Source organism: Mytilus californianus, unplaced genomic scaffold, assembly GCF_021869535.1.
Source record: "Mytilus californianus isolate M0D057914Y unplaced genomic scaffold, xbMytCali1.0.p SCAF_30, whole genome shotgun sequence".
Classification (NCBI taxonomy): domain Eukaryota; kingdom Metazoa; phylum Mollusca; class Bivalvia; order Mytilida; family Mytilidae; genus Mytilus; species Mytilus californianus.
Genome location: NW_026262680.1, coordinates 258612 through 275457, shown reverse-complemented (window position 1 = coordinate 275457; position 16846 = coordinate 258612). Strand labels below are relative to the sequence as shown.

General features: G+C 32.0%; 1 protein-coding gene across 1 annotated transcript in view; it reads left to right on the top strand.

The window, feature by feature from the left end:
* LOC127736367 (carbonic anhydrase 1-like) overlaps positions 1–13121 on the top strand; it is a 36032-nt gene extending 22911 nt beyond the window's left edge. The window contains exons 5-8 of the mRNA XM_052246875.1: positions 800–892; positions 6037–6100; positions 7424–7572; positions 12770–13121. Of these exons, the coding sequence (XP_052102835.1) occupies positions 800–892; positions 6037–6100; positions 7424–7572; positions 12770–13015 (552 nt within the window). The 3' untranslated portion in view covers positions 13016–13121. The remainder of the gene's footprint in view (positions 1–799; positions 893–6036; positions 6101–7423; positions 7573–12769) is intronic.
* Positions 13122–16846: the final 3725 nt, after the last annotated feature.

Below are 16846 nucleotides of genomic sequence, written 5' to 3'. Positions count from 1 at the left end.
ATATTGAAACATAAAGTTTTAGCATTCGTGTTTCTGTCAATGTTTTCTTACTCCATAAAACTGTCAACCAGTAGTAGCACTGAATCAGTAACAGTTATAATAAAGGTATAAGGTTTAGATGGAGGTCTTAATTTCTGTTATCTATAATTTTGTGAGCCATTTTCTCTATCGTCGATTTTTGCGTATAATTTTTTATTCTTTTTAATATTTTCTCTATTCTCTATCTAGTTTGCCCATGATTTTCAGCCTATTTAGTCTATTCTGTAAACCCCTTCCTGGTCTTCAATTGCTGCCAATTTCAATGCACACAAGTGTTTATTAAATAAGTTTAATCTGGTACGAACCACACAAAAAATGGAAAATCTTGAAACGCCTGTGAGCATCAACACTAAAATAAACCTAGATGCAAATTTCAATAGTACTCTCGTAAAACGAAAGGGTCTACAACAATGGCATCCATTAGGTAACTCTCATATATAGATGTCGGACTTCAAAAGTATTGATATGAATTTGAACATACACGACAAAGGTTAGAAGATGTCATTGGGCTATCAAAACAATAAGTCGAATTATTATCATCTATGTACACAGTTTTCTACTTTCAAATGCATTTTGTAATGCACTCTGACAGATTCTCCAACGTCACTGATGCTCTGAACAGTACATGTGGTCTGGCTGTCTTATGCCTCCTGGTTTTGATGCATTTCTGACACAAAAAAAGGTTTGATGATGCCGATGGGTATTAAAAACTATTTTTGTCGAAATATTAACAGCTATTTACACTATTTTCTACTTTTAGATGCATGTTGTAATGCATTCTGACAGATTCTCCAAATTCAATGATGCTTGGAACAGTACACGTGGTCTGGCTGTCTTGGGCTTCCTGGTTGATGTAAGTTTAAGTAAACGTCTGAAATGAACACCATAATTAAAACAAATCAGTCACTGCGTATTAAAATGTGTTAACGACATAAGGTGAGACATACGGTGAGACAGAAGGTATGTTACTCCTGAGAAATTGAAAAATTGATGTGCTAGTTCTCAAAAAATAGTCCACACGAGGAACAACAACTACGGACACGTCATTCTAACAACAAGCCGACAATTTTTGCTCCCACTCTTGCATATCAAGTGCTACCATATAAGCAAGAAATAACTATTATTAAAAGATTGGGTTGAACCGGCCGGGAAATGAACCCAAATTTCCTGCCCTCAATGTTATTACGCTAGTACAGGATCACAGAGACAGTTTCAAAAACCGATTTTGGAAAGAGTTAGCCACATGTGAATCTTTCAGTAGAGTTTTATAGTCCGTTATAAAAATAATTTAGTTTTAAGTGATAGTAGGTGTAATACCACCATTGATTTTCCCCTATTAGTCTTTGTTAAATTTGCACTTTTCAAAAAATTGTGCAGAATTTATCTTTGTTTCAAATAAAGAAATACTTGGCATGAGTAAAGTTTGATCCTGTCCAGTACTATAGAAAAAATTTCACATAACATTTCATTGCATATAAGAAAATAACCATCACTGGAAGTTAACCAATCAAATTTTCCCCCTTTTTTAACCTGTGTATAAGCTTTAGTAACCATGTAACCTCAAGTTTCCAAAATATTCTATAGAAACCCCAAATAAAAAAATAATGGTGCTTTGAAATACCCAAGATATATGTTTATGACCCAGAAATGTTTTACTGCAATGAAATGTAGGATCAATTACCTACAACTGTCAAATTCAAGGGAATATTTTTTTCCGACCTATTTTCGTATGCAACCGGATGTGACGTACTATGATTTGGTAGTATTACACCTAAAGAAGACTTTTTTGTTAAATAAACTGAATGTGACTTTTTTCCTTTGTAATACTGGTTATTTCAAGCATTCCTGTCAAGTTTTGTCATAATCAGTTCAATAGTTTGAGAAAAATCTAGTATAATGTAAGACGACATCTACAGCGATTCGAGCTAAATTTCTTCGAAAAATCCAAACCAAGCCGCATCATGATATAATATAGTGTGGACCAATAAATGATCAAATATTTATCTCATCTGCCTACAAACAGTTGAATATGATACAAAAGATGACTTTAGGATGATAAATACTACTAATGGACCTCTTTGTCTTCCTTATAAGGTCTCTTTTGGTCCATTTATACCTCTCATTTCCTCAAAATTTCTACTTTATAGGCCAATAAATAAAAAAATTGGGTTAACTTTCACTCATTTATGATAGAAATGTTATTATAAATGATTAATTGAAGTATTCAAGCTGAATGAACTATCCGTATAAAAGTTTACTGTCTCCAAGGAGGTTTCAATAAGTCCTTACGTAAAACTTAAATTTACGCCGCGTTCCAGAGAGCGACATAAAAAGCTTCTCTTTTGGTGAATAATTTGTTGTTACTGCTTTAAAAATAGTTTCATTTACTTAAAACTATATATTTATTAAAGTATTTCTTAGGAAAAATTTTCTAGTATAGCAGAATATAAGAAAAAAGGAGAAAAAGCTCCCCAAAACTCTAAGTATGGCTTATTCTGTCAACTAATATTCATGGTAAAGTCCTATTTCAAGGAAATTTTCTCATAAAATGTGTTTTGGAGACTCAATCCACTCAGAATATTTCATTATTAGTAATATTTCACTTAAATAGCAAGAAATTTTAACACATGAGAGTACTCACAAGGTCAAAGGTGCATGTACAGCTTCCCATAATAGGTGTAATACCACCATTGATTTTCCCCTATTAGTCTTTGTTAAATTTGCACTTTTCAAAAAATTGTGCAGAATTTATCTTTGTTTCAAATAAAGAAATACTTGGCATGAGTAAAGTTTGATCCTGTCCAGTACTATAGAAAAAATTTCACATAACATTTCATTGCATATAAGAAAATAACCATCACTGGAAGTTAACCAATCAAATTTTCCCCCTTTTTTAACCTGTGTATAAGCTTTAGTAACCATGTAACCTCAAGTTTCCAAAATATTCTATAGAAACCCCAAATAAAAAAATTATGGTGCTTTGAAATACCCAAGATATATGTTTATGACCCAGAAATGTTTTACTGCAATGAAATGTAGGATCAATTACCTACAACTGTCAAATTCAAGGGAATATTTTTTTCCGACCTATTTTCGTATGCAACCGGATGTGACGTACTATGATTTGGTGGTATTACACCTAAAGAAGACTTTTTTGTTAAATAAACTGAATGTGACTTTTTTCCTTTGTAATACTGGTTATTTCAAGCATTCCTGTCAAGTTTTGTCATAATCAGTTCAATAGTTTGAGAAAAATCTAGTATAATGTAAGACGACATCTACAGCGATTCGAGCTAAATTTCTTCGAAAAATCCAAACCAAGCCGCATCATGATATAATATAGTGTGGACCAATAAATGATCAAATATTTATCTCATCTGCCTACAAACAGTTGAATATGATACAAAAGATGACTTTAGGATGATAAATACTACTAATGGACCTCTTTGTCTTCCTTATAAGGTCTCTTTTGGTCCATTTATACCTCTCATTTCCTCAAAATTTCTACTTTATAGGCCAATAAATAAAAAAATTGGGTTAACTTTCACTCATTTATGATAGAAATGTTATTATAAATGATTAATTGAAGTATTCAAGCTGAATGAACTATCCGTATAAAAGTTTACTGTCTCCAAGGAGGTTTCAATAAGTCCTTACGTAAAACTTAAATTTACGCCGCGTTCCAGAGAGCGACATAAAAAGCTTCTCTTTTGGTGAATAATTTGTTGTTACTGCTTTAAAAATAGTTTCATTTACTTAAAACTATATATTTATTAAAGTATTTCTTAGGAAAAATTTTCTAGTATAGCAGAATATAAGAAAAAAGGAGAAAAAGCTCCCCAAAACTCTAAGTATGGCTTATTCTGTCAACTAATATTCATGGTAAAGTCCTATTTCAAGGAAATTTTCTCATAAAATGTGTTTTGGAGACTCAATCCACTCAGAATATTTCATTATTAGTAATATTTCACTTAAATAGCAAGAAATTTTAACACATGAGAGTACTCACAAGGTCAAAGGTGCATGTACAGCTTCCCATAATAGGTGTAATACCACCATTGATTTTCCCCTATTAGTCTTTGTTAAATTTGCACTTTTCAAAAAATTGTGCAGAATTTATCTTTGTTTCAAATAAAGAAATACTTGGCATGAGTAAAGTTTGATCCTGTCCAGTACTATAGAAAAAATTTCACATAACATTTCATTGCATATAAGAAAATAACCATCACTGGAAGTTAACCAATCAAATTTTCCCCCTTTTTTAACCTGTGTATAAGCTTTAGTAACCATGTAACCTCAAGTTTCCAAAATATTCTATAGAAACCCCAAATAAAAAAATAATGGTGCTTTGAAATACCCAAGATATATGTTTATGACCCAGAAATGTTTTACTGCAATGAAATGTAGGATCAATTACCTACAACTGTCAAATTCAAGGGAATATTTTTTTCCGACCTATTTTCGTATGCAACCGGATGTGACGTACTATGATTTGGTGGTATTACACCTAAAGAAGACTTTTTTGTTAAATAAACTGAATGTGACTTTTTTCCTTTGTAATACTGGTTATTTCAAGCATTCCTGTCAAGTTTTGTCATAATCAGTTCAATAGTTTGAGAAAAATCTAGTATAATGTAAGACGACATCTACAGCGATTCGAGCTAAATTTCTTCGAAAAATCCAAACCAAGCCGCATCATGATATAATATAGTGTGGACCAATAAATGATCAAATATTTATCTCATCTGCCTACAAACAGTTGAATATGATACAAAAGATGACTTTAGGATGATAAATACTACTAATGGACCTCTTTGTCTTCCTTATAAGGTCTCTTTTGGTCCATTTATACCTCTCATTTCCTCAAAATTTCTACTTTATAGGCCAATAAATAAAAAAATTGGGTTAACTTTCACTCATTTATGATAGAAATGTTATTATAAATGATTAATTGAAGTATTCAAGCTGAATGAACTATCCGTATAAAAGTTTACTGTCTCCAAGGAGGTTTCAATAAGTCCTTACGTAAAACTTAAATTTACGCCGCGTTCCAGAGAGCGACATAAAAAGCTTCTCTTTTGGTGAATAATTTGTTGTTACTGCTTTAAAAATAGTTTCATTTACTTAAAACTATATATTTATTAAAGTATTTCTTAGGAAAAATTTTCTAGTATAGCAGAATATAAGAAAAAAGGAGAAAAAGCTCCCCAAAACTCTAAGTATGGCTTATTCTGTCAACTAATATTCATGGTAAAGTCCTATTTCAAGGAAATTTTCTCATAAAATGTGTTTTGGAGACTCAATCCACTCAGAATATTTCATTATTAGTAATATTTCACTTAAATAGCAAGAAATTTTAACACATGAGAGTACTCACAAGGTCAAAGGTGCATGTACAGCTTCCCATAATAGGTGTAATACCACCATTGATTTTCCCCTATTAGTCTTTGTTAAATTTGCACTTTTCAAAAAATTGTGCAGAATTTATCTTTGTTTCAAATAAAGAAATACTTGGCATGAGTAAAGTTTGATCCTGTCCAGTACTATAGAAAAAATTTCACATAACATTTCATTGCATATAAGAAAATAACCATCACTGGAAGTTAACCAATCAAATTTTCCCCCTTTTTTAACCTGTGTATAAGCTTTAGTAACCATGTAACCTCAAGTTTCCAAAATATTCTATAGAAACCCCAAATAAAAAAATAATGGTGCTTTGAAATACCCAAGATATATGTTTATGACCCAGAAATGTTTTACTGCAATGAAATGTAGGATCAATTACCTACAACTGTCAAATTCAAGGGAATATTTTTTTCCGACCTATTTTCGTATGCAACCGGATGTGACGTACTATGATTTGGTGGTATTACACCTAGTAGTTTGTTTACTTTGTTTTTCATCTGGTTTTCTTTTATTTAAAATTTCTATCATGTTCAAAAACTAAAATAAGGATGTCGTTGAGTACACTTTCTTTTAATCACTTTGTTGTTCCAGGTTGGTCGAGAACATCCATATTTTGAAAAGATCATCAGTCATTTAAAGGAAATTAAGGATAGAGGTAATTTGAACATATCAATAAAAGTATTTTATAATGCATTATATGAACATATTTGTTTCGTAATTAATAATTAGTCACGCTTGAGATGCCTTAAGAGGACATTAATATGGAAAGCCGTAGAGGAATTAATTAAGATGTGACGATATTCCTGACTTGCGACAGGCACACGAAAATGGATGGGTGTTAAAAACGTTTTTGGAGACCTCAGCTCTGTAGAAAACACATTCCTTGGTAGATTTACAAGAAACCATTTTGCTTGGTTTCCACTAGATCCTCTTAGATTTCGAATAGCATGCAATTTTAACAAAGACGAAGAACGGTTTTTTTTGTTATACACGCATTTCAATACCAAGCATTGCAATTTAAGCCAAAAAAGAGTGCTTAAAGATTTTTAGTTGGATGAGGCTTATTTCACCAAGAAAAAACCAAATGTACTGCCTCAAGTTATCAAATACGCTAATCAGGGAACATGTTGGGTCATATGTTAAATGTTGTTCTTTTCTAAACCCACGTTTGATTTCATAATGCGATGAATTTTGTTTCTTAATTGCCTCTTATGATGAGAGTGCCACGTGTGTAGCAGATATATGCTCTCCAGCATCATTCGATCAGATTTGCACCGATTTTTTGAAGCCGACGCTGAGGCTAAAATCAAATCTTGAAAATGTTTACTTTTTTTCCATATCTTCGGGCAGTATGAAAGAGTTGTAGTTATGATTTATATCATTCATTAACATATACCCGGTATTTACGTACAAAATAGAAGGTAAATATGGATTTCATCAATGTAAGCAGTTGATTATGATAATTATCCACTCTAGATAGTTATATTTTCAAAAAGTAAAATTAGACATATTTTGAAAGGATGTTAATGACCCTAGTAAAAATAAACCCACATCTTATTTGTTAAGAGTAAGCTCGATCACTGGGAATCAATGGTGAGATTTATGTTCCCCATGCTATCAAATGTTTCTACATATTTCATGCTGCAATCTATATTGGTTCCTTTTTCGTCTAATCCTTCCGCCTATCTTTTTCTTACATCATAATTTCATATTATCTTTTCATGGTTATTGCTTCGATATAATATTTATGTGTTATTGCGGAATAAAGCATCAACTAACCAATTAAACAAACAATCAATCAAGAGTTTAGTAATACAAAATATATAGTAAAATGGTAGCATCTGTATAATACTGTAATAGATGTTGGAAGGAAAGGAATATTCGAAGCATAGTTGACATATTCCCTGCGTGTTTACTAAAAAAATTATCCAACCTGTTACACTAAAAAAAACGTATGTATTTATATTTTTTGAAACAGACGTCACTCTGGACAAATTCCATTTGGAATCGCTGTTTCCACGAACAGACTGCTACTACAGGTACTATGGAAGTCTGACAACACCCCCCTGCTATGAAAGCGTTATCTGGACAATATTTAAAGAACACATCTATCTTTCTAAGAGGCAGGTTTGTAGTTTTTTTTGTTGCTAGCATTTGAATAAAAGATGTAGGTTATACATTAATTGGACTGCAAAAAAACATAAACACAAATAATCTGAAGACAAATAGAGGGACACATACAGTTTTCAACAAAAGACATGATACTCTACAATATGGGAAGCTCTAACTCGCCATGGTTAATAAAAAGATGTAAAAAAATCCGCAAAAAATTAGCAAGGATCTGCCATCAACACCAAATTCTTCAAATGAGAAAAACACAGAGAAATAAAAAAAAAAACCAAAAGCACATCTTTATTTATCTGACATACATCACACACTGATTAGGTTCTTGAATTCGTAAAGGCTCAATGAATGCCCATTTCCCATGTTATAACAGGAGACCTTAACATCGTTCGCGACCGAGAGTTAAAATCATTCCTCAGTAAAGGACCTAAATATCGTCCCCCGTCAATTATTAATTGGAATGAGTGTCGTAATATCATCCACGACTCATTCGTGCTTACTGTTTGAAATGGATAAAACGGGAAAAAGCTGACAAAAAATCTTTTGACTCTTTTTTTAATTCAGTAATGAAGATAGTTGATATACGTTTACAACATTTTAAAGAACATTTTACTCTTAATAACAACCATAAAAATCCTATTTCTCGTATCCAACATAAACTAAAAGAACTAGCCAAGGAATTTGTTTTTGTCCCGGCTGATAAAGCTGCTAATAATATCATTATAGTTTGACGTAAATTTTACATTGAGGTTCTGCAAAAGGAAATCACGAATTCACCAACATTCCAAATGACTTCATTTTCAGAAAACGATATCTGTAACAAACACAAACTGTTAGCTACTTCTTTACATGCAGAACCGAATACAATGAAAGTCCCAACTTTGTACTGGCTTCCGAAGCTACACAAATCACCTTACAAATATAGATTTATTTCGTCTTCAAGTCATTGTTCCACTACTAAATTGTCTATTCTACTTACTAGTACACTTGGTACAATCAAAAACCTGATAATAAATTGTTCAAATAAGGCCTTTGAAAATAGTGGAATTAACTACTTTTGGAGTGTCAAAAACTCGTTGGAAGTACTTGATAAATTGCATGCATATATTGGTGATTTTGAATCTGTTCAAAGTTTTGATTTTTCTACCCTATATACCACTTTGCCTCATATTCTTATTAAGAAAAAATTCACACACCTAATTAAATGAGAATTTAAAAAGTCGGAATGCGAATACATATGTTCAAACTCTTTTAGGTCATTTTTTAGTAGCAACAATCAAAAGAGCTATGTCAATTTTGACATGCTTTGATACTATATCTGCCCTTGAATTTTTACTTGATAACATTTTTGTTCGCTTTGGAGATTCCGTATATCGTCAAGTTATCGGAATTAAAATGGGGACTAACTGTGCACCACTTATTGCGGACCTGTTTTTGTATTGTTATGAGTTACAATTTATGACTAAAATCAGCAAACACCCATCGAAACAACATCTGATACAAATATTTAACAATACTTTTAGATATTTGGATGATATATTGGCTCTCAATAATGACGACTTCAGTATGTATACTAAAGAAATGTATCATGTTGAACTTACTTTAGATAAAGCTAATACCAACAATGACCACTGTCCTTTCCTCGATCTTGATATCTATATCATTAACGGGAAGTTTAATACCAAAATTTATGATAAAAGAGATGATTTTTCATTTCCTATCGTTAATTATCCATCCATTTTTAGATGGTGACGTTCCCTTGTCACCATCTTATGGTGTTTATATATCTCAACTTGTACGATTCGCTCGTGTATGTAACAACGTATTAGATTTTAGCGAGAGAAATTTATGTATTACTAAAAAAATATTACACCAGGGTTTTCAATATCATAAACTAGTCAAAACATTTACTAAATTTTATCATCGGTATTAGGACATCATTCGTAAATATAACTCAACATGCAGACATCTTATACGTTCGGGTATTTCACATCCAATCTTTTATGGTAATATTCTTTACAAAGCACAAAAATGTCAGTATTCACCTCAAAAGCTAACAAAACCTTTAAACAGACTTTTGTTCTGTTGTCAGGTCATTAAAGATTGCATATTTTGGCTTTAATATTGATTCACTTATAGGGTCTTTGCATCGGAATTAAACATATTTATTCTAAAACCAGTTGTTGGCATGACACGGGTTATGTTCTTCTCATATATTTTATGATGGTATGTTACTAAACCCCTAACAGGAGGGATTGTGCCTGATATTCATATGATGAAGACATAATCTATCAATCAGTTTAATTGAGGTCTGGAGCTGGCATGTCAGTAACTGCTAGTAGTCTGTTGTTATTTATGTATTATTGTCATTTTGTTTATTTTCTTTCGTTTCCTATTCTGATCTCGGACTCGGACTTCTCTTAAACTGAGTTTTACTGTGCGTACTGTTGTACGTTTGTTTTTTCTACATTGGCTAGAGGTATAGGGGGAGGGTTGAGATCTCAAAAAACATGTTTAACCCCGCCGCATTTTTGCGCCTGTCCGAAGTCAGGAGCCTCTGGCCTTTGTTAGTCTTGTATCATTTTTAATTTTAGTTCCTTGTGTATAATTTGGAGTTTAGTATGACGTCCATTATCACTGAACTAGTATACATATTTGTTTAGGGGCCAGGTGTAGGACGCCTTCGGGTGCGGGAGTTTCTCGCTGCATTGAAGACCCATTGGTGGCCTTCGGCTGTTGTCTGCTCTATGGTCGGGTTGTTGTCTCTTGACACATTCCCCATTTCCATTCTCAATTTTATTTCAATATTGTATGAATCGCTTTGTTTTGATAGACACCTTTCTCAAATACTATGCAAAGCAAAATAAAGAATACTATAGGTTTGCAATGCTTAAACGTAAAACCTTGACAGATATGCTGAGTTCTTAAATTTAGGTAAAATAAAAGTGTAAATATGTCAAGGTACAACCACTGATAGGAATGTTTCCTCATATACTACATCAACAATGTACTAGTAATGAATAATAAGATGTAGAGATGTGATGTTTAAAACAATGCAAGAGCAACCAAACATGATTAAATAAAATGACATTAACAAGCCACAGAAGGATTTAAAACCTCGCGTATCTATTATAAGTACAAACAGTCATAATTTACTGAATATATAGATTAAAACCATTAGCGTTACCAGTTTAACTGCACTAGATGCGCATTTCGACAATTAATGTCTCGTCAATGTTGCTCGAGGCCAGCAAAAATCCAAAATCTTATTCAAACGTTGAAGGGCTGATCAAACCTAAAAGGACCTAAAGTATAGCCAAATCCGGACAAGAAACCAGAGCTTTGCATGAGGGAGATTGAAAATGATTTTAAAATTTTACAACAGCAAAATATATGCGATGACAACACCGAAACAGTGACTGCTTTATGAATATTGTGTGGTTTGAAGTTCATACAAAATATACAAATATTTTTTTATAAAAAGTACGTTAAGGGAAACAACAGATAACTTCTATAATGAAAAAGAAAACCCGCATAGTTCTAATCAGGTGTTAACGATTTGAAGTCAGTCCTGTCCTCAAATTTATGTTTTTTTTAAATTTGCTTGGTTAAATGTAGCATTTTCTTCAATAAAGTAACGCTGTAATTGTAACATGTAAATATAAGTCCTTTTAGTTGAGCATATAGGTCTTAAAAAGTAAAATAACAAAAATACCGAACTCCAAGGAAATTTCAAAACGGAAAGTCAAATGATCTAACACATCAAACGAATGGAAAACAACTGTCATATTCCTGACTTGGTACAAGCATTTCCTTATGTAGAATATGGCGGATTAAACCTGGTTTTATAGCTAGCTTAACCTCTCACTTGTATGACAGTCGCATAGAATTCCATTATATTGACAACATTGTGTGGTATAAACAAACAGACATAATAGGTAAAAATGTCAAAAATAGGGGTACAGAAGTCAAAATTGTGTTATAATCTTAATCGCTATAGAAACAAACAACTATGTCAACAAAGAAAAACAAAATGGCATATAGACACTCTATAGACAAAGAACAAAAGCAAAAATGAAAGACAAGAATACAAAAAATGAACATAGCACAATAACACAATGGCGGGATGTTTAACTGAGCCACGCCAAAAATGGACTAAACAGTAAAGGTTCAAAATATAGAAAGACAAATAACAAGAACACTTAAATGACACACAATTCGGTACAGAGGGAACATTATATTTATATTTTACTTTGTACTTTATCGGGAAAGTGAATATGTCATTATGTTTTACTATACTGCACTATGAACTACAAAAATTTATTTTGTTAGATTTATTTGTATGTCTGATTATATTATTTTAGTCGGTTGTGTATATCTTTGATGTTTGTTACAAAATTTTGGCGGTTGGATCCCAATTATTGCCATGTTAACCAATTATTGCTGTTTAATGTCTGTTTTGGTTGCTCAAAGAATGTTGTAAATATAACGGAACTATAAAGAAATGTCTTACAAGTGGGAGGTTTAGCTAGCTATAAAACCAGGTTTAACATACCATTTTCTTCGAAAAATGCCGGTACTAAGTCAGGAATATAACAGTTGTTTTCTAGTCATTCCATTAGTTGATATCGTCCAGCGTTTGGTATTTTTTAGGTTGTATGGCCTTCCTGAAATTCGAATTACCTTTTATTTTGGTATTTCTGTCTATACATCGATTTGATCCAATTTAGAATTGTTTGAAAAGAAGAGGAAGAAAAATCTTTAGGTTTAGTCAATAACACTTGTCAAAGAATAGACAGCACCATGACAAAAAGACAAAATAAACCGAAAAGAAAAACGACAATTCATCAAACACTGCAAAGAAAGTCTTATTTTGATCAATACGCATCTGACAATGAATTCCGGTGCTATGGAAAAGTATGCAATTCCTACTTCACTAGTGTCACTGTCATGTTGCACATTACAAGAAACATCCCGGTTATAGGTCGCTGTCGATGCTGCCATAAATGAGGAAACACATGACGGGACTATCTTTACAATGAGGTCATCTGTGACACAGATATTTCATAATTGTCATCCAAATCATGTAAACCTCCGTAAAACATTAAGAATAGACGACTTACTTTGTTTAAACACGATGTTGAAAGGTTTAGTTTATGATTAATGTTTTAATGAAATCAAGTTTAAATTTATTTTACAGCTTGATGAATTCAGAGCTTTAGGGAAAAAACTTGGATCAGAGGACTTGATTAACAACTATAGGAATCCTCAGCCACTAAATCATAGGGTCGTAACCACAAACTGCATTGAATCCTTCCCATCTGTTTGTGCCGATCGGGGTAAGACTGGAAGAAAGCGACATCGTTGCGTAGATTATGTAAAAATCTACATAAAGAAAATTTTCTCGATTTTCAGACGTATTTTCCATCGCCGGGATGATGATTAATTTGTTCAAATGATATATGTTTCATAAAAACCTTATAAATGTGTCATAGAATACATGTAAATGTGAATTTACTATTGATTTCTTTTTTAACAAATAAACGCATTAAACAAAATTTTCAATAGACAGTTTTTTAAAACACTTCCGGATAACATAATATCATTTCCGATATTGGTCGATTGTTTTACATGCATTGTCATTGCTTCCGTTTGTTTTTGTGAGGAGTTTAGGTTTAGCTAGTATTTGTCATTTGTTGGTTGTTGCGATCTTGACAAGTGCTTACACATGGTTTCTTCTCATTATTGAAGGCCGTTCGGTTTCCTGTAATATTTCCCCTTAATTCAACACAGGATAATTGTTTCATTGGTTATCATACAACATCTCCATATTGTTCTTATGTATAATATATAAATAACACATAGCTGAGAGGGTGATAGAGCAGATTGTTACCCCGAGAAAATATTGTCAATCGAGGGGTACCAATCTGCTCTATTTTGACAGTCAAATAATAAAATTTGAGCCAAAACGTAGAAATTAAGCATTGTATTTAATTACTTGATGTAAATTCAATTCATTGTTCTATAAATTATCGATTTTTGATTGGTCTAGACGAGAGGGTGACATTCAAAAAAATTGTCACCCACTCAGCCATGTGATAGAGTAAATTAACACCCTCGTATTAGCCAATCAAAATATGGCATTTTAACGTGAAGTATAATAAATTAAATTGTCACTATTTATGGGAAGATATCATCGATTTTTTTAATTATTATTCATTTATTGATGTTATATTAATTTTGTCTTGAAAATTCATTCAAAAAATCATACTCTTTAGTGCTATTTTACAAGCATTAGTCAACTTCCGGGCTTCATGGCTCCAAATCACGGCTTATTGGCTTCAATTTCTTTGTTGTCATTTGTGTACTGTTTGTTTTTTCGTCGTTTTCCGTTTTTTGCCATGGCATTGTTAATGTGTTTTCGACCTATGGGTTTGAATATCTCTTTGGTATCTTTCCGCCTCTCATTTAGCTAGCTATTAACCCACCATTTTCTTCGGAATAAACCTGAACCAAGTAAAGAATACGAAAGCTGCTTTCCAATCGTTCTGTTTGTTGGTTTATTCGAGCGTCTGGTTTTGTAAGTATGGACTCCTCCTTTTTGAATTTACCTAGGAGTTCAGTAAATTTGTTTTTCAATTGTTTATGAACCGATTGAAATTGAATCTACCTTTGTTTATTATGCATTTTTGTGTATCTATCTTGGATTATTTTGCTGTAAATAAAATTCATTTTGCTAACCTTTTATGTTTGCAACAATGAAGAACTTTAGGTGAATCAATCTTATTTAATGATTTGACTTGGTAATACGTGTAAAAATATCAGATTTGACTTTGCCTGCCTTATATGAAAAATAGCAGCAGAAGTTTTGCAAGCGGTGTTGTTCGATCTCTAATTACATGTATATATATATAAATACGAAGATGTGGTCTGGTTGTCAATGAGACAACTCTGCACCAGAGACCAAATGACATTGAAGTTAACAACTATAGGTCACCGTACGGCCTCTAACAATGAGCAAAATCCATACCGCATAGTCAGCTATAAAAATCACAAATGTCCCGAAATGACAAATGTAAAACCATTTCAAACGAGAAAACTAACGGCCTGATTTATCAACAAAACAATGAACGAAAAACAATTATGATGCGGTGTTAAACATGTTTGCGAGCGCCGAACCCTCCCCCAACCTGGGAGAGTGGTTTAACAGTAAAATTTATGAACAAACTATAAAAAAAAACAGTTGATCGATATAAAGCAGACAAAAAACACAGACACAGACCGGACGTGGCAGGGTTTTTATTCATCCCCACAAAAAAAACCCGACACTAAATATAGATATGAGAGTACTCACAGTTACTGACAGCTAGTTCAAAGCCAATAATAACTAAAACATAAATCATGTTTCTAAGACTACAATATCAATCAGTACACATCCAACATCCAAATGGATTTAGTGTAAAGACGTAATTGATAGTCAGAGAAAAACATGACATAGTGCAATGCCAAAATACAGATATCAACAGATTGTATGTACATATGTATATGTATATAAAAAAAACATTTGTTTGGTTTTAATTAAATTTAATCAATATTTATACCATTAAAAACAATATTCAAAGATCTTATTACAATGTTAAATTGTTAACCTGCTAGAACAAGTTTATTTAACGGATCGATAAGTTTACCAGGATCGTAATTGAATTTCTGGGCTCGGTAAACAACATATCTGTGAAAATTAGAATGTGCTATAAAGTAATAAAATAAGTTTCCTACAGGTAGAGCCAAACGTCCAAACCAAATGTGTGTATCTATGGAAGAATTAAGTAAAATCTTTAAGTAATTTGTGGTAACGAAATCCCTGACTTAAAGTCATATGAAACTTCAAATTAAAAAAGAAAAGTTTGATATGTTTTATATACTTGAATGGCTAAGTTTTACTATAAAACAAGTGTACGTGAACTTTCTTCTCAAAGAAAATTCTTTATATTATCAAATATTTCATAAATGTGCTGCTATTGAATTATTGTCTTCCCGTACACGAATTCGCCGATATATTTCCGTATGCATTGACCTTAACTACGAGACCTCTCGTTAGAACTTCAATCACCGCAAGCGCAAGTGCGAGGGAAAAGCGATACGAAAGAATGACAACAAATCATTTAACAACTGTTAAGGAAAAGTTTAATTAACATATGGAAATGCACGGAAAATATGAAACAAAATATGGCTCTATTAATTCACTTATTTGTCTCGTGCTGTTGATTGTTTATCAATGTCACGATCCGGTAAACTTCAGCAACAAACTCGAAACTTAATTATCTTGCGATCAACAATGACTGAATGAAATATTATTTGTCGATAATACGTTATAGATTCACAATACATATAAAATAAAACGTGCATACAGGACTTAGTTTAGTATATATGCATACATTGGTTCAATAATTTCGATGACATTAAAATTACAAGAAACGCGTTTCGTATGACATAGATGATTTACCAGTAGTACATAGATTACTTTCATTGAAATCCAAAACGTCACTTCATACAAGAGCAGAGCGAACGAGTTGTGATATATAAACAACGTAAGATGGTGCCAAAGGAACATCACCATCTTAAAAAGAAAAATTAGCAATAGGGAAAGAAAAATCGTCCCTTTTTGTCGTAAATTTTGATGTAGAACTTCCTGTGTAAAACTGCAATATCTTAATCTAGGAGAGGACAGTAATAAACGTTTATTTTTTATTTATTTAAAGTAATTTCCTTTGGGTAAATGTCGGCAGTATATTTAGAAAATTCTTCATTATTTAACAAAAAATTACCATCAAAATAACGATAACTGTTGTTGAATTTATCAATTAAATGCAATTTAGACGGGTCTTTACTGAGTTTTGTTTTAATAGTCTAGTCAATTTAGTGAACAACCTGCAACTAATTGCAACACAAAGTTTTTCTCTGAAAAACAAGTCTGTTACTATCTATGAATAACATACTAAAACTATACAAAAATATGTTTTGCGGAAAGTGGTGTAATTTATAAAAATGTTTAGTAGTAAAAGTAAGGTTATATGAGTTGCTTCCCCTTATTTCCCAAAGTTGAAAAAAATTAAATTATACAAAAAATGTTCTGTAGTTTTTAAAACAGTTGAAATAATACAATACAATACATAATTATTTCAATTTAAAAGAATAATATTACAAATGAATCACTTTCCTGTCTCAAAATTTGTATATTTGAATAAGGATATAGACCGAGATTGTGTTCTGCTATTTT